Source organism: Alligator sinensis, unplaced genomic scaffold, assembly GCF_000455745.1.
Source record: "Alligator sinensis unplaced genomic scaffold, ASM45574v1 scaffold65_3, whole genome shotgun sequence".
Lineage (NCBI taxonomy): Eukaryota > Metazoa > Chordata > Crocodylia > Alligatoridae > Alligator > Alligator sinensis.
Genome location: NW_005842203.1, coordinates 1,959,074 through 1,984,360, shown reverse-complemented (window position 1 = coordinate 1,984,360; position 25,287 = coordinate 1,959,074). Strand labels below are relative to the sequence as shown.

At 44.0% G+C, this 25,287-nt stretch overlaps 1 protein-coding gene across 4 annotated transcripts in view; it reads right to left on the bottom strand.

The window, feature by feature from the left end:
* LOC102378378 (cadherin-like and PC-esterase domain-containing protein 1) overlaps positions 1-25,287 on the bottom strand; it is an 82,017-nt gene that overhangs the window by 19,698 nt on the left and 37,032 nt on the right. For 3 of the 4 annotated variants that reach the window (XM_025207688.1, XM_025207685.1, XM_025207686.1), the window contains 2 exons: positions 13,505-13,611; positions 9,934-10,009 (listed from right to left, as the gene is read on the bottom strand). In XM_025207688.1, coding sequence (XP_025063473.1) covers positions 9,934-10,009; positions 13,505-13,540 — 112 coding nt within the window. In that variant the 5' untranslated portion in view covers positions 13,541-13,611. The remainder of the gene's footprint in view (positions 1-9,933; positions 10,010-13,504; positions 13,612-25,287) is intronic. The other variant, XM_025207687.1, reaches the window with a different exon arrangement.

The following is a 25,287-nucleotide window of genomic DNA, read 5'->3' as shown; positions in this document are numbered from 1 at the left end:
AAGAGTGACTTAGAATAAAAATTACAGCTCAGAGTTAACTAGAGACACATGCACGATGATATACTAATAACAGAGTAGAAGATAGAATGATACATGAGTAAAGTCCAAGTAGTCAAGTGCATTAATCTTTTTTAACTTTTTCTTTTCAAACTTATCTCATTTATTTATTATTTCAGCATGGCCTCAACTGAGATCAGGGACCCTTGTGTTGACACTGTAAAAACACATACAAAGAGGGAACCCCTGCCCCAAAGTTTCTAATCTAAATATGATAAAAACTGGGAAGGAGTTCAGAATTCCTGCGTTACTACAGAGCTTCAAAATAGCCAGTAGTGACAAAATCGTGTTTATATGGAGACATTTGTAAAGGCACACTGGCAAAATAAAGCAATCTATCTTTAAAAATCCTGGTCTTGTCACTGCATTTCAGATTATTAAAGTGAAAGGAATGTTTCATTTATAATTCTGCAATGGAAAGCTCTGCAATAAATCTTTGGATCCAGGGCCCAAATATTAAAGGCAACCTAACACGTGGTCAGTTGAAGCAGCTGGTAGTGAGTCACAGCACAGCAGCAGTAAGCAGTGCCTTGCAGCTGATTACTACAAGTGAACCACCCGCCAACTACTACAAAACCACAGCTGGGACCCAAGGGGCAATGGATGAGGAATGCGCCCTTGCTTACAACCTCATATACGCACATCCCAGGGCAAAGGGAGAGGGAGGAAAAGCACTAGATTGCATCCTGCAGTTAATTACTGCTAACCAGCTGCCTGCCACAGCAAGAGAAGTGGGAGGATCAGCTAACATAAGGGGGTAACATATGGCCCCACGACTGCACAGCACCCCGCTCCCACCCACTTGTTACTTCACTAGATGACATTTTGACCACAGAGCAACCAAAGGGACAAGGGAAGATGAAGGGCTGTGGCAGCTGGCCAGTCTTTAGTGACTGCAATACATGAGTGAGTGAGAACGTGGAACACACTGCCAGACTGCCCAGAGAATAACTGAGCAGTTGGCAGTCCCTAACACAGAAGGCACAACAATATCACAAGATACATATGGCAAAAGCACTGAATAGAAAGAATGAAAGCGATGCTGGTTGCGTAGTGAAGAGAGATGTCTAGGATGACACCCAGCCGAAAGTGTGTGAAGCCAATGTGTTTACAGAGGGGCTGCTTAGGCAAAGGGAAAGTCAGGGAGCCTGACTCATTATTCCCAACATTCCCAATATTGTCCTAGAGAAAGCTCTCAAAAAGATAACGGTGAGTGCGACTTATAACTTCTTTCCTGTGATCTATCCTCAGAATGAGCCACAGGGTTGCTCTACCTCTTTGCAGGCCTTCTCTGTTTTTTTCTGTGGGGTGAAAGATATGTTCCTGACTCAACCCAATACAACTTTGACAACACCATGCAGCACCAGACACCCTCAAAGTGAAAACAGGCAGTGGCCAGGGGTGGTCTTCTGGATTGTTCTGAAAAGGGACCTGACTCAGAACCCCTTGCATTCAGCATCAGCAGTACCATGGAGATAAGTGGCAAGTATCAAAGCCTTCCCTTGATCATGCAGCAGCCATGCCAGAGATATCATCATAGATCCTGGTTTTTCCCGATAAAAAATAAATCGCAAATTCTCTGATAAAAACCCCACTCCCCACTGACCATACCTGGGTGCTGCTCATGCCCCTCACTCCCCCCCCACAGCCCCCCAGCCCTGCTGGTGCTCCTTGCCCCCCACCCACAACCCTCTGCCCAGCCCTGCCAGAGGGGCCCCCAGCTGCCAGAGCTACGGGGCCAGGGACCTAGGTCCACACCCTCCTGCCACCAACAGAAGGCAGCCGCTGCTGCAGGGAGCAGAGCCTGGCTCACCCCCACCCATGCTGTGTGCCTGCTGCAGGCTTCCCCGCCCCTGTGCAAACTCCTGGGGACCAAAGGGGAACCCATGCTCCCGAGATATGTGTGCGGGGTGGGGGTGGGCATGGGCTGCCTGCTGTGGGCTCAAGCTCCCACCTTGCTGCCCTCTCCCGGGGCCTCCACAGACCAGTGGATGTGACCCAGGGCTACAGGGAACAGGAGGGTCATGCACGAAAACTGCTTGCCACTGTGAGCTCCACGCTGCCCTGGCAATGTATCCCCTGTATGCACTGCAGCAGCAGGGGCAGTAACACAGGGGTGTGCCCCACACTGGTGCCACGCAGGCAGGGGATACATCACCAGGGCAGTGCAGAGCTCACAGTGGCAAGCAGTTTTCCTGCATGACGCTGCTGTTCCCTGCAGCACTGGGTTGCATCCGCTGGGCTGTGGAGGCCCCAGGAGAGGGCAGCAGGGTGGGAGCCTGAGCCCACAGCGGGCAGCCCATGCCCACCCTGTGCACAGATCTGGGGGGCACAGGTTCCCCCTGCCCCCTGGGAGTGCGTGCAGGGACAGGGAGCCAGGCCCCCCGCTGTCCCCTAATGAACCCCATTCAATGCCCTGCCTCTGCACATTGCAGCCCTGGGCCCCAAGCACCATGCACCCTCCAGCTGGGCAGCATCCCCAACCCCAGTCCAAGCCCTACCCAACTCCCTCCTTCCCTCCCTATGGGGGCCTCAATCCCAACCTCCCCTCCCCCACTTACCTGTGGGAGCTGCTCTCCAGGCTGCTTGGCAGCCATGTGCATATACATGCACATGATGCCCCTGCCTGACCACACTCCTCCCACTCCCTCCCAGGAACTCTGCCAGCCTGAAGAGCGCTCTTTGCAAAACTGCAAAATCTGTGGGTTTCTCCACTACAATGAGAAATCTGTGGTTTCCTCCCATGAAAGGGAAAATCCGTGTTTTTCTCCATTTTTCTGTTGGAAATGGAAAACCCAGATCCCTGGATATCAAAGGCCTCAAACCATTTACATGCATCTGAAGCAGGAAGCAAGCTGGAACAGCACTACTATTTAAAAACTCCTACACTAGAACCCTCTGTAGTCAGCCACCACCAGCAGAGGTACACAGTCTTCTCAGCCCAAGATTTTCCATACTGGACTTTACAATCCATTGTATTACTATTCAGGAGAACCCTGAATCCCCCTCTCTCCATCCCCAGGCTCCATCCTCTTCTCTATCCAAACTCTACCTCCCATCTGTCCCTCTTCTCTCATTCTATCCTACCCAGTGCTGTACACAAGGAGGGGACGAACAAGTCTGTCCAGAGTTCGAAGCCTTTTAGCATGGCTCAGGTTGGATCACAAAAATAACTTTTACATAGAACTTACGACTATAAATCTCTTGAATATCTTGAATCTCAGATGAGGATTTCCCCCCAGTCAGCATGGGGGGGAGCCCCTCATCTTAGATTAATGTACAAAGCAGGGGCGTGGGGAGGGAGGCAGGTGGCTGCTGCAGCCCAAGTTGGAGCCCGAGTCAGATCCACAGCAGCTCCCTGACCCCCCCGCTCCTCTTGTCCTCTGCAGCTTCTTCCCCACTACCCTCCTCTCCCCCCCCACCCCACCCCTCTTACAGGCATAGTTTGGCTCAGGCTCAAATCCCTCTCAGGCACAGAGTACACAGAAACTCTGTCCCCTAACCAGACAATCAGCAGCATCAACAATGCTACATAGTCCCTGTCCAGCCAGTCAGCAGTGTGGATACTGCTGCATGGCCAGTGGGGGCTGTGCTCCCATGTGCTGGGCTCCAGAAGGGAACAGAGCATGAACAGCACCTGATGGTAAGGGAGCAGTGGGAGGGGCAGGGGAGCAGAGGTTGTGGGGAGCTTGGAGGGGGAGGGCAGAAAGAGTGAAAGGGGAAGAAGTGGAGGGATAGAGGGCAAGGGGGTGACCTGACCTCCCCAGCCACTACTGTCCCTGCTGTAGCAGTGTGGGGGAGGGTAAATTTAAGATAATCCTCCAATATTTAGATTCTTTACCTGCAAAATTATAACACATTTATATATTTTCCAAATATAGAATCTAATTATTGAGGGATTGACTTAAATTCAGGGTTGCCTTAGATTTAAGTAAATGCAGGGGGTTTGTTTGGGGTTTTTTGCATTAAAAATCATGATCAATCCACATTACCCTTGCTTAAAATACAGAAACAAAACTAAAGACATAATCCTAAATTCAATAGCACAGTGGGGTGTTTTGGCATCAGGCAGACAGAGGAGCTAGACTTAAGAACTTGTCTCAGGCCCAAGAATTTCTGTGCAGAGGACTGATATCACCATCTACTCATGTCATTCTTCTTTTTCTCCCCTGATTTTATCCTCCCACTGCCCAATCTGATCACTTTCCATTTTACTCCACTTCACACCCCTGGGCTTCTGACCCTCCCAGAAGGAAGTCATTATTAACACTTCTGGAATGTTTTCCAAAAGAAAAAGAAGAAACATAGGTCTTCAGCCTAGCTGATGCTATTTTACATTAAAGAGAAACAACAAAGAAAAAAGAACTACTATGAAAGTCGCTGGTAACAAAGCAAGTCACAACAGCTTGCAGGCAGACCAGTGGGCCCCATTTTTCACAAACCTATTGTTACAGTACTACAGCTTTGGTATAGGAACCACAACAAAGAAAATACATCATTTGTAAAAATAAATAACCATTATAATGTCTGCAAAATATAAGCAATCTGTCTACTGTAAACCTGTTGCCCCCATCATCTCAACCTTATTGACTACCACCCTTTGCCCTGACTCAGCTTGTCTTTTATTAGACTTCATGCTCTTCAGAGCAGCAACATTGTGTTTGACTTGTTCTGAAAATTACCTAATACCCTTGAGGGGCTGAATAAATGGCAAATATAGTAATAACAATACAACTGGCCATCACCAACAATAATGGAAGAGTTCCCCCATAGGCACAGACAGAGTGGGAGCCTAACACTGATTTAAAAAGAGAAATGTGCTTTTGCAGGGAGACAGCCTGGACAGATATTGACTAAAACTATCTATCCCTGGGATAATTTTAAAATCCTAGCCGCTCAGCCAAACCCAGATTATTGTCAGTTCTGTTGTCTGGTCTGGGAGGAAAACTCTATCAGAAGTTCCAACAAGGCAGAAAGAATTAGCTAGCTATGGGTGCTGTTATAGATTGCCTTTAAAACATTTTAAATCCTTGGAATATTACGCCATCATAAAGTTAGAACAGTTTCAGAAGGTTAAGGCTTAATGCTGTGTCAGACATGCACAACTGTGACTAGCCACTGGATGGCCTGGTGAGCAGGGGCACAGACAGGAGCCAGGACTCTCTCCCTCCTCCCAGCTGTGAGAAGCGGGGGGAGGGTGGCATGTAGCTCAGCATGTTGTGGTTTCCCTCTAGAGTAGGGGCAGGCCACATTGGGCCCATGGTAGACACCATTTCCCAGCAGCCCCTGCCTGCGTTGCTGCAGCCAGTTTCCATTGAGACCCCAGGAACGGCAGCACTGTGACAGCGCAGGGGCCAGGGTTTCCATGGAGACCAGCCCGAGCAGTGCTGGCAGGGCACGCAGCTGGGCGGGAAGCTGCTCCAGGGCTGGGATCTTGCAGCAGTGAAAGCATGGTCTGGAGCTGAGGCAGAGCTGCGATCCGCTGCCCAAACTCAGGACACGCAGGCAGCAAATCATGGCTCTGTCCTGGCTCCGGACCACACTGTCACCACTGCAAAATCCCAGCCCTGGCCCCAGAATAGCTCCCTGCCCTCTGCCCTGCATGCCCTGCCAGTGCTGTTAGGGTTGGTCTCCATGGAAGCTCTAGCCCTGCACTGTCACAGCGCCACCACTGCTTGGGTCTCCATGGAAACTAGCCGCAGTGATGCAGGCAGGAGCTGCTGGGAAATGGGAGTTCAGCCACCAGCTTTATCTGCCATTTTGCCCATTGCTGCTCTAGGAGTAGAGTTGTGGCTTCCCTCATTCCACAGCCAACAGTAGCCAGCTGGAGAAATAAGGCGAAGTAAAGATAAAGGAGTGAAACAAATAAAAAGGACCAAATTCTTGTATGGGTTTCAGTGAATTGGGATTTGGTCATGGAGATGTAGCCATGCAGCATGAGCTATGGGTGACAAACAGCACTATAACTGGAATCAAACATATACTATCCAAAGCATGACCAAACTGAAGGGAAAGTGTGGATGTCAGGCTTGGCCAATTTCAGGGAACCTAAGTCAAAGCTGCAGAAATACGACTGAACAGCAAGCCAAGGGCTTGTATCCTAAATGCTCTGCGCTACAGTTGCATTACCTAAAACAAAGGTAGCCAAATGTATTAATACTTATTTTGTTATAATAAGTGCATTTTGATAACATGTTCAAATGATTATAGACATAAAGGTAGTCTTGAGGATGGAAAGAGTAAAACAGCCTTGTCAGGCTCACAGGCCAAAGTTAGTAAATAACTGACCAAAGGCCAAAAGGCAAGGCATAAAGAAGATAAGAAATTTTTCCTTCTGCTATCTCAACAATATCAATTTCAATTGATTAACATGATCTTGAGTAAAGACTACCAGATGATTAACAGACTGGGGTCAGACACCTAAAAATAAAGAGCCTTAGCTAAGGTGATCCCTTGATGTCTTTCCCAGGAACACTACAATCGGGTTCCATCCAATTCCAAAAATTCCAATGAAACAAAGAAATTTAAATAAAACCAATCAGAAGTCAGTTATTAGCACATCCAATCAACCATGTATACATATTGGTCCTGGGGCAAGAAAAAAAAAACTCAGCAAGAGTGCCCAAGAAAGCAGAGATGCCTGGCCAGCAGACCTGTTCTTCCTGAATCCAAGGCTGCATAAGCATTGTTTTTATTAGTAGCAATCAGTCTTTGCTATTACATAGCCTAATAAAGCTTTCAAGTTGTGACTGGAATGGTCAAATTGATCAATTACTCTCACTCCTAAGCACAAGTCCAATCAAAAGATAACAGAGAAGTTGGGTTAACACTCACACCAGGGCAGAGCTAAGACCCAATGAGCTCACTGCATGTATGCCACATCAGGCAGAGTTGAGATCCAGCAGGTTCGCAGCATCAGTTGGCTAAGGGGGTTGCTGACAGAACCATTTCAAATGATAGTGGTTCAGTTCAAATCAATACCATGAAGGAGGGGAAACAAAGCCATGATGCACTGGCCTGAGGTGAGGTGAGGTGGATGGGGAGGCAGATGGATGCCTAGCTCTAAAAACTAATTGTCCATGCTCATTAGTGTTTCATTGACATTTTAACTGCTCCCCTTGCACCAACAGCTAGCCAGTCAAGTGAATGGGGATGCCAGAGCAAGCAGCAAACTAGTGCGCTGCACCTGGGTCAGGTGTTCTGGGGTCACACCCCCTGGAGGAAAGAGGAGGTGTTCACTTGAAGCCAGGACCACCCCCTTGAGCAACAGCGTTTAGAAGGGTTGAAAGTTTGTCCACGGAACAAAGGAGTGGGAAGGGCTGGGAATGGTGCATCCTGGGATGCTGGAGGAATGAAAACAAAGCATTTTATTTCCCCAGAGCAGACTAACAATACCCTGGGTGCACCAGGGTAAAATGGATCAAGGATAACATAACCCTTATTTGAATTGGCATAACTTTAAAACATTTAGAGAGTACTTAGCACAGGTTAACACCCTTTAATAAGTAAATGCTCCCATTTTACATGCCTTTATGACTATTTAACAGTAAACTATAACACCACCCTAGGATGGGGAGTCTATTGTCATTATTTATGCTGTTGGTATATTTCATGTCTTTCACTCCTTTTGACCACTAAATCCAAATGATTGGATTGGGTTCAGTTTCTGAATCTCATGCACAAGTGCAGTGCTGTTGTGTTTGGTTTCCAGAATTGCAGGGCAATGTTTAAAGTAAAAAAAAAAATCACAGATTAAACATGTTTCATGGGTTTTTTGTTTTGTTTTCAGTCTTGGCAAAAACATTCTTATACAAAACTTAATGTATGCCACTTGAGTATTGAAAACCTCCTCAGGTTTATTTCATCCTCAGATACTGACGTAGGGACTTGACTCCTGAACACCCACAATGCCTAACATTTTCAATTGGACTTCAGCATCTATCAAGAAAAAACTCCTAGTCTAAAATAATAATAAAACAACATGGAAAAGGGACCCATATGGTACCTGTAAGAGAAGTGAAACACTGGCCCGTTTACCATACTAGTTGAATGTAGTACGAGAGTGGTTGATACCACAATTTATGAACACCAATGAAACAGTACACGTGTGAGGGGCAAATCTCTTTGTGCGGCGAGTGCTTCCTGTGCTTGTGGTTTTGTGGTAGCAAAGCAAGAACACAGTTTTAATTGGCCTTTCTCCAAATAGTACAACATAGTGGACCAAATGGAACAGACCAAACTGTTTCAAAGGCAAACTATTACAAAATGAATATTAATTTTCAAATCCTAAAATACTTGACACTTTTACAGGTCTATTCTGACTGTCCAAGATCTAGTTTATAATTAGGATAGCCTCCAATTCACATCCCAATGCAAGAACCCACACAAAGCACTGTGTCACTGAAAACACAAAAATGAACTCAGCAAAAGAACTGAGTGTGATATCAATTACATTGTGTACATCCAGAAGAGCAGCAATGACTTTGGGCATTCCCTGGTATAACTGAGCTCTGAATCCAATTCCATGGGGTTTAACTAGTGCTTAAAAGAGTGCATAGGGCTTTTTGAAGCCCTTTTACACTGGGCTAAATTTGAACCATAGTAAATTATGATTCTCTGGCAACAGGCCTAGAACCTTTAAACTTCTCTGGTTGATGAACTTAATATACAAAGGCTTTTTTATCAGTAAACTATGTCTGGACAGAAACCAAGCTCCAACTCCTACTCCTTCTCCATGCCACAACATTTTTGTAAAGCTGGATAAACTTACTGCATTGAACTAAGGATTTCACCATGAATACATGATACTAACACATTATATTTTGTATCCTAGAAGCATCTATTTCCCCAGTATGCTCCAGTTAAATAATGCAATATTTTTAGTTAAAAGGCTACTATGGCCTCATCTATAATACCTCCGTGCCAAGCCTAGGACTGCTGCCAAGAAAATAAGCTCTACCCATAGACTCCCACACAAAAAAGCTAGCAAATAATCAGCAGAGATAGTTCAGTGCAGCCTTGGGTGCATATCCTAGTGTTGCTCTCCAGTTCTTTGCCTTAGAAAACCCTGAGAGCTATGTTGGGTAGCATATTTGGACCTGCTCTGACCACCTCCACTGTCTGACTGAAGAGCCTGAGTGCACCTGGAGTCCAGGGCTTACTTCCTCAGGAGTGATAGTGGGTTTAACTGGAAGGCAGTTTAGATAGTTAGGGGTGGACCTAGGGAGACTGCACTGGTACACTTGCATACACCTTTGATTCCTGGTCCACCCAAAGTTTAATAACCAACTCCCTGACAAGTGGCAGCAGCATTTCTAGTGAGGCCATGCTGACAGAGTCAATTTACTTTGTAGTTACTTATCTAAACTCTTCATTCCACAGGTGTTAATGACCCTCTCTTCTTTTTAATGGTCTTGATGGTCTACCAATCAAGCTACCTTTTTTCTGCAATTCTGCTGTCTGTTAGCTATTCCTGAAGCTTCTATTTCACAGCCCCGCACATTGTTTTTAATTCACTCTAACGAAGTTATATTTTTTTGCTTCAATATTAAACTGAATAATCTAGCCCTAGGCCTCTAATATACTTAATAATGTTCCTAGTTTATTTTTAAGTGGAGAAAATGTGTTTTTATGTGATCACGCACCTTACCAACTGCACCCCCCTTTTAAAAATTATAGCTCTGCCCATAGACAAAGCCTCTAATAAATGCAATTCACTTTTAAGAGATGTGCAAAACAGACAAATACTCTTGTACTAGTTTAATTAGTGTCTAAATAATATTTAATAATACTTCACATTCCAACACACTAGTCTCACTCCTAAGAAAATCAAAGCACCTTCAACATATATGCAAATTTTAAAAAATAAAGGATTACCTGGAAATTTTCTAATTATCTGGCATAATCCTTCTTTTCTGCAAAGCAAATGTTGAATTTCTGGGATTGTATTTACCTGAAAAGAATAAAGAGAAATGTTAGCAACCTCATTGGTAAGTTCACGTTCTTTTAGGAGGTTAGCACAATTTCATGTATAATTTGTCAGGGACAACTCAGGCATGGAAGTGCTATTATGTTCTTATAACTCCTTGCCACAACCTGTGACCTGGAGAAAGGACCAATTTAGGCAGTCTTTCTCCACAGCCATCAAATGGCTGTTTCTTCTCCTGCTTACTGGAGTTTTTTAACCTCTCTTTTTCAGCCTCCATAGCTTCTTTCTCTACTCATCTACCAATCATTCTCATTCACAATACAGGAAAAAAAATGCACAGAGCAACAACAGTTCCGATTTTAGGGTCTAATACGACAATGTGCATGATCTGGTCTGAGGCCCAGACTCACTATATAGTCCAAGAGTGGGACTGCTGTGCCACAGACTGACCATATAGTCCAAGAGTGGGAAATTATTTGAGCCCGAATGCCACTTAAGGAGTCTTGGTGAGCTGCTGCATGTCAGATCAGCAGTCCTGTCCCCATCTCCCCACAAACAGCTCACCAAATCTCCCTAAGCGACTCTGCTCCACACTAGGCCAGGAGGTGGGGATAGGGCCACGGGCAGGTGGAGGGGTGGGAGAGGGGGGGAAGGGGGGCATCTGAGAGCGGAACAGGTGGGCAAGACCAGGACTGGGTTCGCAGAACAGTGACAGCACAGGGCCAGGGCTTAGTGCACAGCCATTATCCACTCCCTGCACGCCACTGCAACAGGTGCCAGTTCTGTTCAGTTCTGTGGGCAGGGGCATAAGAGGACAGATTGCAGCCCTACCCCAGGCCCCGGCCCTGCGCTGTTACTGCCTCACAATCCCAGGGTCTCTATGGAAGCCAGACAGGGCACATGGCCAGGCAGACAGGATGGAGCTGCGGGAGGGTGGGGAGCTGCATCCAGGAACAGGATGAGCAGGCAGGGCTGGGGCCGGGATCTTGGGTGGGGCAGTGACTGCGTGGGGCTGGGGCCTGGGACAGAACCATGATCTGCTCCCTACATGTCCCTCCCTGCAGAACCGGCGCCCAATACAGAAGCATACAGGGCAGTGGATCATGACTATGCCCCAGGTCCTGGCACCACACTGACACCACACTGTGACCCCGGCCCCCTTGCCCCTCCCGCTCCCAGATGCTGCTCCCCATTCCCCACACCCAGCCATGCACCTCACCCATGTGGGTCCTGCCACCAGTGGTGCCCAGGTAGCAGGGCTGTGACTGGCAGCTGCAGCAGCCAGAAGGAGATGCTGCTGCCAGGGGCTGCTGGAAAGCAAGTCCAGCCGTCACACCACCCCAGCCCTGCTGTGCGCCCATGGGTGGCAGGACTGGCCACACACACCACGGCCCGAACTGTCCCCTGCACCTGGGCCAGGCAGGACCAAGGGACCTACCACAGGCCGGACAAAATTCCTTGGTAGGCTAAATCCAGTCTGTGGGTCATATTTTGTCCACCCCTAGCAAGGTAAACCCCCGCTTGGGTCCTTCCATGCCTCAGTGCCCTATCTGTGACGTGGGGCTAATAGCACTTGGCTACATCACAAGGTATTGTGAGGATGAATACATTAAAGATCCTGAAGGGCTCAAATAGTACAACATGGGATGGGGCTGACCAGAAAGCAAGGTTTCATGCTCAAAGGAAATTTGAGAATTTTTTTTTTTTTAATGAGAAGGAAACCAAGTATATTTTAAATGTCCTGAACACTGGAAATCTGAGAAAATAAGGGTTTGGGAATACAGATGCATGGTTCCCTACCCTTGGGTCAGGTTGCCTGCCAGATCCAGTCCGGAGTTCAGGATGGTGGACAGACCTAGGATGAACTCGAGGGAGGGAAGTAGGGTTCCATGGAAATCCTACCTCATGAAAGTTTCCACAGGGTACTGTAACACTATTGAATAATAGGGCTGTGTGAAACAGCACCGTTTCATTTTGACTTCCATTTTGCCATTTTGATGGGACAGTGTTTCATTTTTTGTTTCATTTAATTTCAAAGCACTGTTCCATTTTGTTTCGTCAAAACTGTTTCACTGTTTTGACACTGTTTCGACGTTTCGCCCATAGGCTATAATGGGGAAGCATGAAACTGCCAATAACTTTGTCATTTTTTGGCAGATTTGGATGAAAACAGCAGGGATGGTAGGCCCTTCTGAGGGCATGAAGCCTGCCAAGTTTCAAGAAGATAGGTGCAGGGGTTTCTGGGAACCTGTACCTCAAGCTGCTGATAAGCAAAACTTGTGACTATGTGTGTGTATGTTAAGGCGTGTCCTCACTGGCACTGGGGCCTCTACATGACATGGTAGTGTGCTTCAATGAGGTCTCCTTCTCCCCTATAGCCTCAGTCCGGTCCACCACTTTAAATGACAACAGGTAATAACTTAGTAAGCAGCACAATAGCACCAGCAGCATCTCAGGCAGCCAGTCAGTCAATATCAGAGCAGTCCTTCCCCCGTCTTCCCTACTTCCTGTTTCCCTGAAGGCAAGCCAAGCTTCAGCTTCAAAACTCAAAACGTTTTGAAGCTCAAAACGTTCAACTGCCCTCATTCATTTTGAGGCTGTTTCAAAGGCCTTCATTTCGATTTTGCTATTTTGAGCTTGAAACAAGTCAAAACAGTGTCAAAACGAAACAGCCGGCGAAATTTCACACAGCCCTAATGAATAATAAATAGGTAACAATCCCTATCACTTTTACTCTGAACCTTCAGTTATGAGAGTACAATTTAGTATCTTCAATTAGTATGTGTGCATTTTTTAAAATTACAAACTATTTTGATATTTACAGTTTTGAACATATAAATAACTGAGCAATTTAAGTTGTTTAGTTGTTTGTACCTGCAAGCCAGATATTTGATCAAGTTCTTTTGATGTCTATGTTACTTAAATTGTGCCTGTATTGGGCAATGTTTAGGAAAGCAAAGGGCAGTTAAGGACATATATTTCTACAGTTAATCCAGATCTGGCATGGGCCACAAAACCCTCACTTAACTTGGGCTGAGGTGGTCCCAATTCTAAAAATTCTGGGTGCATTTACAATTTGTTTTTCTTTTCATTCACAAATTATCTTGTCTCAAAGATATTTTTCTTTAAGTCTGATGCAACTGCTATAGTTCCTTTGATACACAGCAGCAGAATTCTGACCGTGGGTGATCGATTCCAGAGGACCAAATTAGACCAAAACAAAAGCATGGCACCCATAGGCAACACACTTTCAATTTCTACAAACACTAAAGAGATTAAACTACATGCAAATCGTAAGGAATCATAAAGTGCTCTGATTTCCAAATAGGATAACAGGATATTCTTAAGAACATATATATGACATATGAAAGATGTTCCTTGGTGGGTGGTAATTATGGAAACATGCCTATCCTTTAGAATTTAATTAACTTACTTTTAAGACCCAAAAATCAACACGTTTAAAGTGGGTACTGAAAATATGGGCTAGTTCAAACAGGAAATGACATATGAATACTGTACCTTCTGGAATAGCTCTAATCGATGCAAGTCATCCATCTGAAAGCAGTTTGTATCATTGGCTTTACTAGAAGACAAGCAAATCAGAAGATCCCAAGGTTTTAATTCACCTATTAAATGGAACAGGAGCATATTAAGGGGCAAATATTATGAAGTTCCATGCATATCATGATGAGTTGCAGACTTTTGTCATATTATGTATTACTAAACACAGGCAAGGAGGAGGAAATTACTGGGAGGCACTGCCTTAGTTTCATATATAGCATCATAAGCTTTGTTACTGTTGTTATTAACTCTGGACACTGGGGAAAATTAAAGCAGGTGTATAAAAAAGTATACATAGGATTCCTACTAACACCAACTTCCTCACTTATGCTTGGGTCTAAAAAGTGGCTCTGGAAAGTGAATGTTTAAGTCCTGCTTCTTTTTTAAGCTTCCCCATGCTAAAATTTATGGTAGATGTCAGGATGTTATAAACACAGTCTACCAAGTTCTTTTCAAAGAAGCAAGAAAAGTTTGCTAAAATCAATTCTTGGTGTAGAGTTGCTTCCTAGGAACTGGCAGACAAGGTTCCTTGGGTGAATTTGATATCTTTTATTAGACCAACCCAAATAGTTGGAGAAAAGTTATTAAGCAAGCTTTCAGGTTCAAAAACCCTTCATCAGGCTAAGGAAGTTTCAGCAGTTGGTGTTTGCTCTTCCTGGATGGAATGAAAAGTTCCTAGGAACTGGACATTAGATAGCCACCATGCCGTTTATGGCCATATTTGTTCCAGGAATCATGTACATGTGAGAAAAGCAAGTTAGAATTATTGAATCTGGTGTCAGAGGCAAGACACAGATGTGAGAAAGGGAAACAATAATTATATCACCATAGCTTCCTAGGTGTCTAAATTAATATAAGTTTGTCCAACTCATACCTATTTTATGCATCCTCTCTTCTCTCTCTCTAGAGTTTAGCCCTCTTAGAATACATTTACTTAGGAGTGGGAGGGAGGGGGAAAGGGGTCTCAAAAGAAACCACAAGAGCAAACCCCTGCTGAATGCACAACTGCAGAGAATCAGTAAATTGAAAGGAACCTGAGACATGGAAGCCAGTTGGAAACAAGAACATCAAAAGGAAAAGTCTAACATGTCCCATGTAATTAATGCTAAACTCTTTTTATGAGCAACTACTGTATGGTTGGTTGGTTGTTTTGGTTCCTTCTTCCATAACTGGAAAGCTTAAACACACATTATTTCATTTCTTTGCTGCCCTGATCACACCACCAAAGCTGGATGGAGAATTTAGGACAAGGGTAACAATAGCATGCACAAATGCATTCATTATGGATGCAGAATGTATCTGCTATTACAAAAAAAAGTAAAACTTTTTAATTATCATGAGAAGGTTATAAAGTTGAGATTTTATTTACATTGCATACACGTGTGGATAATTATGCAATTTCTACATTAGGAAAATAAGTATGGCTGTATAAAAATAACCTTGCACGTTAGTGAAATTTAGGATATGGAAGACTTGAGAATGTCCCTTTGTGAACTGAAAAAGTTCAAGTATGTCTTCAAAAGAAGTACATTGCAAGTAAACAAAACACCAGAAAACAAAACATACTAGGACATTCTTCATTTTAGGTCAAAATATTTATAACATTAATAAACCATTCTGTGAGCTTCACCACAGATATCCTTGTCTGGTAAGTACAACTTTAACCTATTAGTTATAATTACATATAACATATAGTATCTGACTTTTTGCAAACTGAAGGGATGATGTAGGGATTTCCATATTCCTGATAGAGTTCACCTCCTTTCTCTAAATTTTGTTTTGCTCAAGAGGATACTCTGTAGTATAAACTGTTTATCTTTAGGACACAAACTAATCTAGATGGCCTTACCAAGAAAAAGAAAAGAATGCCCTCAGACCTTTTCTTAACTGGCCCTTTCACTCTTGCCAAAGCAGAGCATCTGCTGTACAAAGCAAAAAACTAATAACTTCTTTTCCAAGGAACAACTCTTGATATGTATCAATCAACATTTCCATCCCGATTGCTGATGGTGATAAAATAACATTGCTTTCATGAGTTCTGCACTGAGCTGACCACTGGGAACACCTAAAATAGCACATAACCAGGGATATGGGTTTTCTGTTTCCTACAGAAAAATGGAAAAAGAACATGGATTTTTCCTTTTAACCAAGAAAAACACAGATTTTTCATTTGAATGGAGAAACACATGGATTTTCCACTTTTGCAAAGAGCTCTCTGCAGGCGGGCAGATTTCCAGCCTGCAAGGGGCTGGGGGGAGTGTCAGGAGGACAGTCAGGCAGGAAGCACCATGTGCATATGTGCGCTCTAAAAGGAAATTTACCTGCGTGAAGATTGTTATCCATTGAAGACCCTTCACATTAGATGGGAAGGCCACTGCACCAGTGCCTGCATGCTCTCTGCAGCTAACATAACCAGCACTGAGGCAAAGATCATGAAACATCAACTCCACTGGGCTGGCCACTCTGTGCAGGTGGCTAACACACCTCTCCCAAAGCAAGTCCTCTTCTCTCAACTTAGTTATAGTAAGAGGACCCATGGAGGACAGAGCAAGAACTACAAGAACACCCTGAAAACACACCTTAAGAAAGGTGGCATCAACACTACAAATTGGGAAGTGCTTGTTGGTGACAGGTCTCCATGGCACCGCATCATACATCAAGCTACAGGCCACTTCAAAAAGAACCGTCTTGCTCAGAAACTGAGAAATGGCAGAAGACAAAGGAAAGCATCATGGCCAACATTTGTGTCCCCCCCCAAGGTACCACTTGTCATATCTGTGTAAAAACTTGCACAGCATGGATTGGGCTCCTCAGTCACCTTAAAACTCACCAGTAATACCCCCACGCCTCTGCCGGCAGACATCATCCTCATATCAAGGGGTAGCCAATAAAATTCACTGGTCTCTATGCTCACTGGGAGAGGACAAGTAACTGGCTTAGTTTGCAACCAAAAGACCTAAATTAGAAAGTTATGTTTTTCCTAACATACAACTACAAGGATAAAGAGGCAAGAATAGGTTACCCAGGGAGGATGTGAAATCATGTCACTGGAGATTTTAAGGAACAGTCAGGGATGGTTCACACTTAATAGAAAAATTGCCACAGAACAGAAAAATTTACTGCAGTTTTAAACATATAAATTCACACTCCAGTTTGCCTCACATAGCTTGCTGTCGGGCCCCAGGGCAGCCAGCCAGCAGCTCTCCCTGACTCCCACCCGGGCAGTTAAGGGTCCGTCAGGCGGGTACTTGTGACGCTTGGAGTGGAATTAATTAGGCGGACACTTATCGGTTGCAAAGCAAGATTATTTACTCACGCCGTCAAGGTGGTGAAAGAGAGAGGTCAAAGATATTTGGTTAGTTATAGCTTAAAGTTCGTAGGTCATAGGTCGGTCTGCATAAGAGTTTGGTGGTCGGGCAGAGAAATGGTCGGGCCGGCAGGTCGTCGATTTACGTCTGAGAATTGGGTCGAGATGGGGGAAACTGACAAGTGATCAATTTGTCAGTTACTCTCACGCATACGTTCAGAGGTTTTTCAGGTGTGTGCGCGGAGGTCTCCCACTTCATAGAAGTGAAGACGGGTTTTATTTGTATAATAGCCAATTGCTTTTCGCCACGTCATAAATTTAATTAGAATCACCAATTATCTAGCGGTCTTCGCTAGGGTGTTATCATAGGGTTACTCCTTGTTTTCTTTGACCAATTATAATGATTTATGTACAGCACAGAAGTCTAAGTTCTATCTCTGTTAGTGGCGCAGCAATAAATTTCTTTTTGACATGCGCAGCAAAAAAGCGGTTACTATCATTATTGTTAACCCTTAGTTAACCTAGTGCAGAAAAAAACTGTTTTGAATGGTTTTACTTGCTTGTGACATGGGTGCTACTTAATTTGGTTATGACACTTGCTTGTGTAGTTATACCTACAGTTCAGTTTAATCATATGCAAGCATGCCCCCCCAAACAGCATGCTCCAAATGACTTGTTGAGACTTGACTGAATTATGGAAGAGCACATTCCAGTATAGTTGACGCTGCATGCTTAGCTCTAAATGCTCTCTGTCCACTCAATCGAGTTTGATAAAGTTTTTGGCATATGAATTAGATTGAAGTGTTATAACTGGAAAAGAAAATACCTTCAGTAAAAGTTAAGATGCTTTAAATGTAATTGGTTTATTTGCAAGCCATATAAATGATAGAGGAAGAAGTCATAAAAAATCCTGCTTCCTAGAGACACTAGTCTCTGCCAGACCACTCCCTTATCCCTCTTCTGCACTTGTGGATGATCAGGGCTTGTAGGGAGTTACAAGAGCAGGGGTGAGCAAAATGGCAGTTCCCCACCCTGTCATTTTGGCAGCTCCCCACCCTGCCACACAGGCTGCCAGCTGCTGAGGCTGGTCTCCATGGAAACCCTGGCCCTGTGCTGTCACAGCTCCGCTGCTCCTGGGGTCTCCATGGAAACCAGCCACAGCAACATGGGCAGGGACTACTGGAAAATGGAGTCTGCTATGGTCCCAATCCAGCCCATGGGCCAGACTTTGCCTGCCCCTGCCCTAGAGTGCCAAGAAAAATAAGCTGGGATTGATGTACAGACTGGTACAGATACTTATTCCCACAGTGCAAAGGAATCAATCTAATCCCTTGAACAGCTCATCTAAGTGCTGCCCTTTACACCGAAATTGATGCAAAACCATCATCAAAAACATTATTTGAAAGATTCAAAGCTAAACCACAGCTCAAATCCTAGCCCAGAAGTAATGCCACTTTGGATTCAGGTGAGTATTTTGCATCCATTCTGAAATAGAGACAACAGAGGTTGCAGATAAAGACTAAAAGTGAATTTTTAAAATGTGGTTCTACCTTACAGTTTACTATAAATTACAATAATCACTTCCTACAGTTCAGCACAATCTGTGAAATCATCAAGCTAAAACATTTTGTGCTTTATAGAAGAATTTTGTATCAAATTCAGTGCTGAACCACTAGCAAACACATCAGGGAAATCTAAACACTCGACACTGTTATCCACTTCTTTCCAGGTACTCAGCATTTTGGAGGAATCTCGAGATTACGATGGTATGCTCTCAACATATTGAAATTCCACATTAACTTTTTACACAGTCCAGCAAATTCTTGGAGTGTGCTAAGGATAACGTTTTGGTACAGGTGATGGAGAGGCCACTTAGGGGGGAAGCTCTTCTTGACTTGCTGCTCACAAGCAGGGAGGAATTGGTTGAAAATGTGAAGAAACTTGGATGACAGTGACCACAAAAAGACAGAGTTCAAGATCCAAAAGAAGGGAAGTGCGGAGGAGACGGGGGGATTGGGAGGGGAAGGGAAGAGCAAGGAGAGCGACAGGATAAGATGCTAGACCTCAAAAAGCAGACTAACAACCTCAAGGAACTGGTGGACAGGATCCCCTGGAAAACAAGTCTGAGGAAAAAAGGAGAGCTAGTTGTGCTTTAAATTCGACTGTATTAAGGACTCAGGGGGCACATCGACACGAGATGCTGACTGTGCAGTTGTCTGATACTACTGTGCAGTACCATCATGTGGCCAAAACCATGCTGAGATGCTACTGCGCAGTACTATTGGGCTACTGTGCAGTAGCATCACTTAAAAAGCATTCACCAGCACTACTGTGCAGTAACTCTAGTTACTGCACATCTACTTAGTACTTGCTTATACAAGTAGTAAATAAATGCTCAGAAACCACTGCGCAGTAACATCTCATATAGATGCGCCCAGGAGCAAGTTATCCCACTGTGATGAAATAAGAGGAAGTGCAACAAGAGACCAGACTGGCTACACAGTAATCTCTTCAATGACTTGAAACTCAACAAGGAATCCTACAGGAAGTGGAAAATTTGATCACAGCCCTAGAAAATAAGATAAGGTTATTGCACAGACATGAAGAGAGAAAATCAGGAAAGCTAAGGTAGGATTTGAGATGCAACTGGCAAGGAACATAAAAGGCAATAAAAGGGGATTCTACTAGTAACTCAGAAGTAAGAGCTTCCAAGGAAAATGTAGGTCCCTTACTATTGTCACAACCCAAGGGTGTGATTTTGTGTGTGCGCGCTTCGGCACTGCTAAATTATTTCCCGCCACGAGGAGCTTTCTTTGCAAGGTGCATTTCTCAGTTGCAAAGAGAAAACCCCGGTGTAAAGAAGTTCCCGCCACCCGCATGCAAATTTGTGTCCCACTATTGGCCAGTTCTAAATTATTCCCACGTGGCGGCTAGCGATTGGCTTGCTAGCCGTATAATTAAGAAGGCTATAGGGGTCTGATCAACCTCTGGCCTCTCCCCGTCGCCGAGCGCGATCCCTCGACGAACCCCTTCCCTGTGCGCAAGTTCCACGGAGCCTAGCAAACTTCTTGTGAGTGTATCTAGAGCTCTTCTCCGAGTTGTTTTCTTCGGTTGACACGACGGGCTCGCGGTTTTAGAGCCTTCAGCTGGATTGGGCTAGAGTTCGCGAGATTAGAACTCTTGTCCGCTCTTCTTTCCTATCTGTAACTGCAACTCAAGCAAGTTTTCCTGCCTGCACCGCGACCATCTACGGTGTAAGTAAAATAATCTTTAATCAACCGCTATGGGTCTGTGCCTAATTCTAGTCCGCCGGCCTGCATTCCCCGACCCGCGCGCCAGGGCTGCTGGCCACAGCCCGCCGCGCGCCCCCGAGGGCCTCGGACCACTCCCGGCCCGCACAACTATATACAGAAGACAATCTAGTTATGGATGATGCAGACAAGGCATTTAATGCATTTTTTACTTCAGTCTTCACAAATAAGTTCAGCTGCCAGATGACAAGTTCAGTTGGCTGCAAAGATAGGGAAGGAGACAAACAGCCTACAGTACTGGAAGAAGAGGTATGGGATTACTTAGAGATGCTAGATGCTTTCAAATAAGCAGGGCTAAACGAGATGTACCCTAGGCAATTGCCATGCTCCAGCAGACTCGACTGACTGAGTCTGCTCTGACACACTGGAATTCCAGTGCACCAGAGCAACCTCCACACTCATGTATAGGCACCCTAGGGTCCTGAAGGAATTGGCTGATGCAATTTCAGAGCCATATATTCAGAGCTATCCCCTGAGAAATCCTGAAACTCCTGAGGGCCTGGGTGACTGGAAAAAGGCAAATATACAGCCAATCTTTAAGAAAGGAAAAAAGAAGGATCTGCAGAATTACAGACCAGTCAGACTAACCTTGATCCTAGAAAGATCATGCAGTAGGCTGTGCAGGAATCCATTTTGAAGCACTGAAAGGACAGCAAGCTGATCAGGAACAGCCCACATACATTCACCAACAGCAAGTCATGCCTGACTGCGAGCAACGGGCCTCAGGCCACTACTCTGCTGGAACTCATCCATTCTCCACTCTACCTGCCATGCCCTGTTGTTCAAATATCCTTGGGAAGGTTTGATGGTCCCTCAAGGTGGAGGTCCACTTTGCTGGACGGTCTGTTCTTTGCAGGGCTTTACCTCCCATACACCCTGTCCCTATCCTCTTGGGTCTGTGCTGTGTGACACACACCAGTCTCAGGTTTGCCATTCCACTTTAAGCCTCTATGAAAAATCTGAAGGAAACCCAGTTTGTCATTTGACTTCCTTCCCCAAAATAAATATCCATATATTAATTCACTCCTTCTCTCTTAATTAATCATATGAATTCATTCTAAATGTCCACCAATTAATTTCTTAATTAATCATATAAGTTCACCCGATCCTTGTTCTCCCAAAATAACAGCCTGGATTCTCAATTAGTCATTTGACTTCATCTATCCCTTACTTCCTCAACATAAATATCTAGGAATTCATCTGCTGCTACTTGTTCAATTAACATCCAGACATTCATTCATCCCTTATTTCCCAAATCAATCCCCCAATTAACTCATTCCCTTCCCACGCAGTAATGTAATTTCACCCTATATTTATAAATTGCAGTGCATTCATCAGTGCCTCGAGATGCAGCAGTCATCTCTGCTGGCCCTGGCACCATCGGCCCTGCCCTTACTATTCTGGCAGCTCACTTCACTTATCTCTCCCTTCTGTCTCCAGTCGGATCCTTGTCAAATCCCAGTCTCACTTCCCTAGAACTCCCTGGCTCAGCCATTTGGGCATCTGGGTAGCGTGTCTCCACACAGGTCATACAGCTCCCTGGTTCTTCTGTATTTTCCCCTCTCTGGGGGAAAATTGAACCCACATTTGCCTTCCAGCTCTCCTTTTTCTGCCTTGCCAGCACTCTGGGACCAATGAGGGCAGGCTCCCCCTGGCACATGACCATGTACCCATAGAAGTCCATCTCCTCCCCAGACCCTTTTCCCTGGTATACCAGCAGCCATATGACTCCACTGGGCTTTCCCAGGTAAGTTCCCTCCCAACTTTCTATTGTCCATGACAGAGGCTAGCAGCAAGACCCTGTTCCATTGATCTACTTGATTTCTTTAGAAATCAAGTTCTAAAATAAGGTAACAGGCTCTGTGGATGGAGAGAGATCAGTGAGTGGGATGTACCTCAACTTCAGCAAGGCTTTTGACACCATCTCCTACTACATTCTCATTAATAAGCTATGAAATGCAGACTAGATGAAAAGTACTGTAAGGTGGATATAGAGCTGGCTGGATAATTAGACTCAACAAGCAGTCATCAATGACTCAATGTCTAGCTGGAAGGAGGTATCAAGTGGAGTTCTCTAAGGTTCTATTCTAGGTCCAGTATTGTTTTATACTGTCATTACTGATATGAACAACAAGACTGAGTGCACGCTTAGCAAATCTACAGATGACACCAAAGTTGGGTGGAATTTCAGACACTCTGGAAGGCAAGGCTAGGATCCAAAATGACTTGGCTACACAGGAGAAATCAATCAAATGAAATTCCACAAGAACAAAGTGCAAAGTCCTACACTTGGGACAGAATAACTGCATGCACAAATACTGATTGGAGAATGACTGGCTAGGCTGCACTACTTGAAAGAATGAACTGAGGATTACAGTGGATCATAAACTGAATAGGAGACAACAGGGTGTTCTTGTTGCAAAAAGACAGCAGTATACTGGGTTGTATTAACAGGAATTTCTCTTGCAAATAGAGAGAAGTGATTCTTTCACTCTATTAAAACACTAAAGAGGAAGAGACCTGACAGAGTATCATGTTCAGCTTTGGGCCCAATACTTTAGGATGGACATGGACAAATCGGAAAGAGCCTAGTGCAGAGACAAAAATGATTCAAGACCTGGGATATATGATTAATGAGGAAATGCTGAAAAAGCTAGGGTTATTTAATATGGAGAAGAGAAGACTGAGGGGGATTTGATAACAGTCTTCAAATACCTGAAAGGATGGAGGATGGAGCTAGACTTTTCTCCATGGCTATACAAGACTCAAACTACAGCAAAGAAAATTTAGATTGCAGATTAGGAAAAACTTTCAAACTATAAAGTGGTCAAGCATTGAAACAGGCCACCTAGAGAGGTTGCAGAATCTCCATCCCTGGAAATTTTCAAGAGCTAGACGAACAGAAACTTGGCTAGGATAGTATAGTCAGGGATAATCCTATCTTGAGCAGAGGACTAGACTAGATGATCTCATGAAATCCCTTACAGTCCTATTTTCCTATGGTCCTAAAACTAAGTCTAATATGCCCGGGTACTGCAACTTTTACTTAAGTACGGGTTTACTTAATTTGCGGTTCTGTAGTTTTCGTGGCAACCATGAAAAGCGACATTGTCCACAATCACTAGGAAATACTGCATTGGCCAAAACTTCCCACAAAATCCACCTAAAAATCCTAACATATTATTCCTATAATATGCTATTTTAGAATGTCCTAATACAAAGACAATGTGACAATCGCTGATAGAGTTACTGTCTGCTACTGACTCTCTAAGTGAAGACGCCACTCAGTAAAGTAAAAATGTTTCTATTAAGATTAGCATTAATTGGTATTTCTAAACTTTTTGTAGAACACTACATATAATTTTGTTATGATTATATACATTACAATTCATATTGTATATAAATGTATATTTGTAATATATTTACATTTAGATTTAAATATATTATTTAGATTTATTATATGATAAATTATATGACATAATTTACTTTCTGAGGAATGTGCTATTAAATTATATGGTATATGCCTTTCCACCAATCAGCTGAGGGGGCAGGGCCTCCAGAAAATGCTTGCAAAATCAGCTCTTTGTGCTGCGATGAAGCTATGAAAATTGCTTTGTCTTCCCATGAGTTAAGTAGACCTCTATATACAAGTAATTGTTGTTAATTGTTTTCAGGGCCTTATCTTCTTTGGGATGTAAATTCCAAATGGGTAGCTCAGGTAGTACGCTGTAGGTAAGGCTGCATCCAACTTACTAAAATAAAGCCTGTTTTCAGTCACTCTAAACTTTAACAAACTTTAACATGTGGGCAGAAATCTTTGATGCTATCCATCTATGTCATTAATTTGTTTTGGAAATTTTCAGTAAAAATAGTTTGGCTATTAATCAGAATAAGGATAAAAGGAAAAAAAATTCCCCCCACATTAAGTGTTCTTACAGCTATTTTAGTGAGATTCAAAGATTCAGTCTGCAAGTATGCTCCAGCCCTGAGCTGCTATAGACCAGCAGGACTCCATCTGCAATCACTCTGTTGGGAGGCCAGAAGGCACTGAGAAACAGAAATAAGAGTAGGGCCACTGTTTTTCAGGTGTTCCCAATGCTTCCCATCTGTAGTCAGGTAGTCAGAAGGAAGAGGAAGAAGAATGTGCCTGACTGGAAATGTTCACGGACAAGAAGTCAAGTGAAAATGAGGATAAGCATAGAGACACAGAAGACTGGTACATATAGCTGAGATGCATTAGCATGACACAGGGATAAATAGCTATGTGGAGCAAGCACAGCAGTGAGGGAGCCAAGGGTAGGATGAGTGCATCTGGTTTAATTAAATTAACATGTCTGCTGTCTGAGACCCATGCCTCATTTGTTGCACTACTTGGAAGGTAGGTAGTAGAAGGCAGTGGACTGATGATGGTCTTGTACTTTAGGCTACTCTGAAGAACTATATTCTCTGTCTTGGTTTCTGTATGATGTTAGACATCACTTAAAATATACATATACACTGCCTGTGTAGTATAAATTACTGAGTACCTAACTTGTAATACCTGAAAAAGATACCTGCCTCAAGTCAATACTAGCGATGCTCTGAAAACTTAAACTGTGATGAAAGTCTCTTTTTTCCAGTCTCAGAATTAGACCATATGCCTCAAGCTGGCCCCCCAAATTATTGTGCACTTTTAATATTGAATCTCTGTGCCTTGGTTTCCTAATGTTAAAAATAAATAATATGTAACCAGGGCAGTACTCCAAAAAGTACCCCCTCTCCAGTTGAAGGGATCAGAGCAGGTGCATAAGTACTGTGGGAGGTGTAGGGACCCTCCTCCCCCTATAGAGCAGAGCCAGACCACCAATGGGGACTTAACCATATACTTTTTAATGAGAAAAACAGTAGTGGGAACATAACATGTATAAACCAGGGGGTATAGGGGACACTACAACACGCCAAGGGGGAAGGATTCAATAAAGGTTAGGCACTTACAATCATACACATATTCATCCAGTTGACAAAAGACAGGTTTAACAAAATATAAAACACAAACAACAGAACAAACAATACTGATTGGTGAAATATAAAATGCACAAAATACAAAACATCAAATTACAAGAAATATAGGGCCTAGACCTACA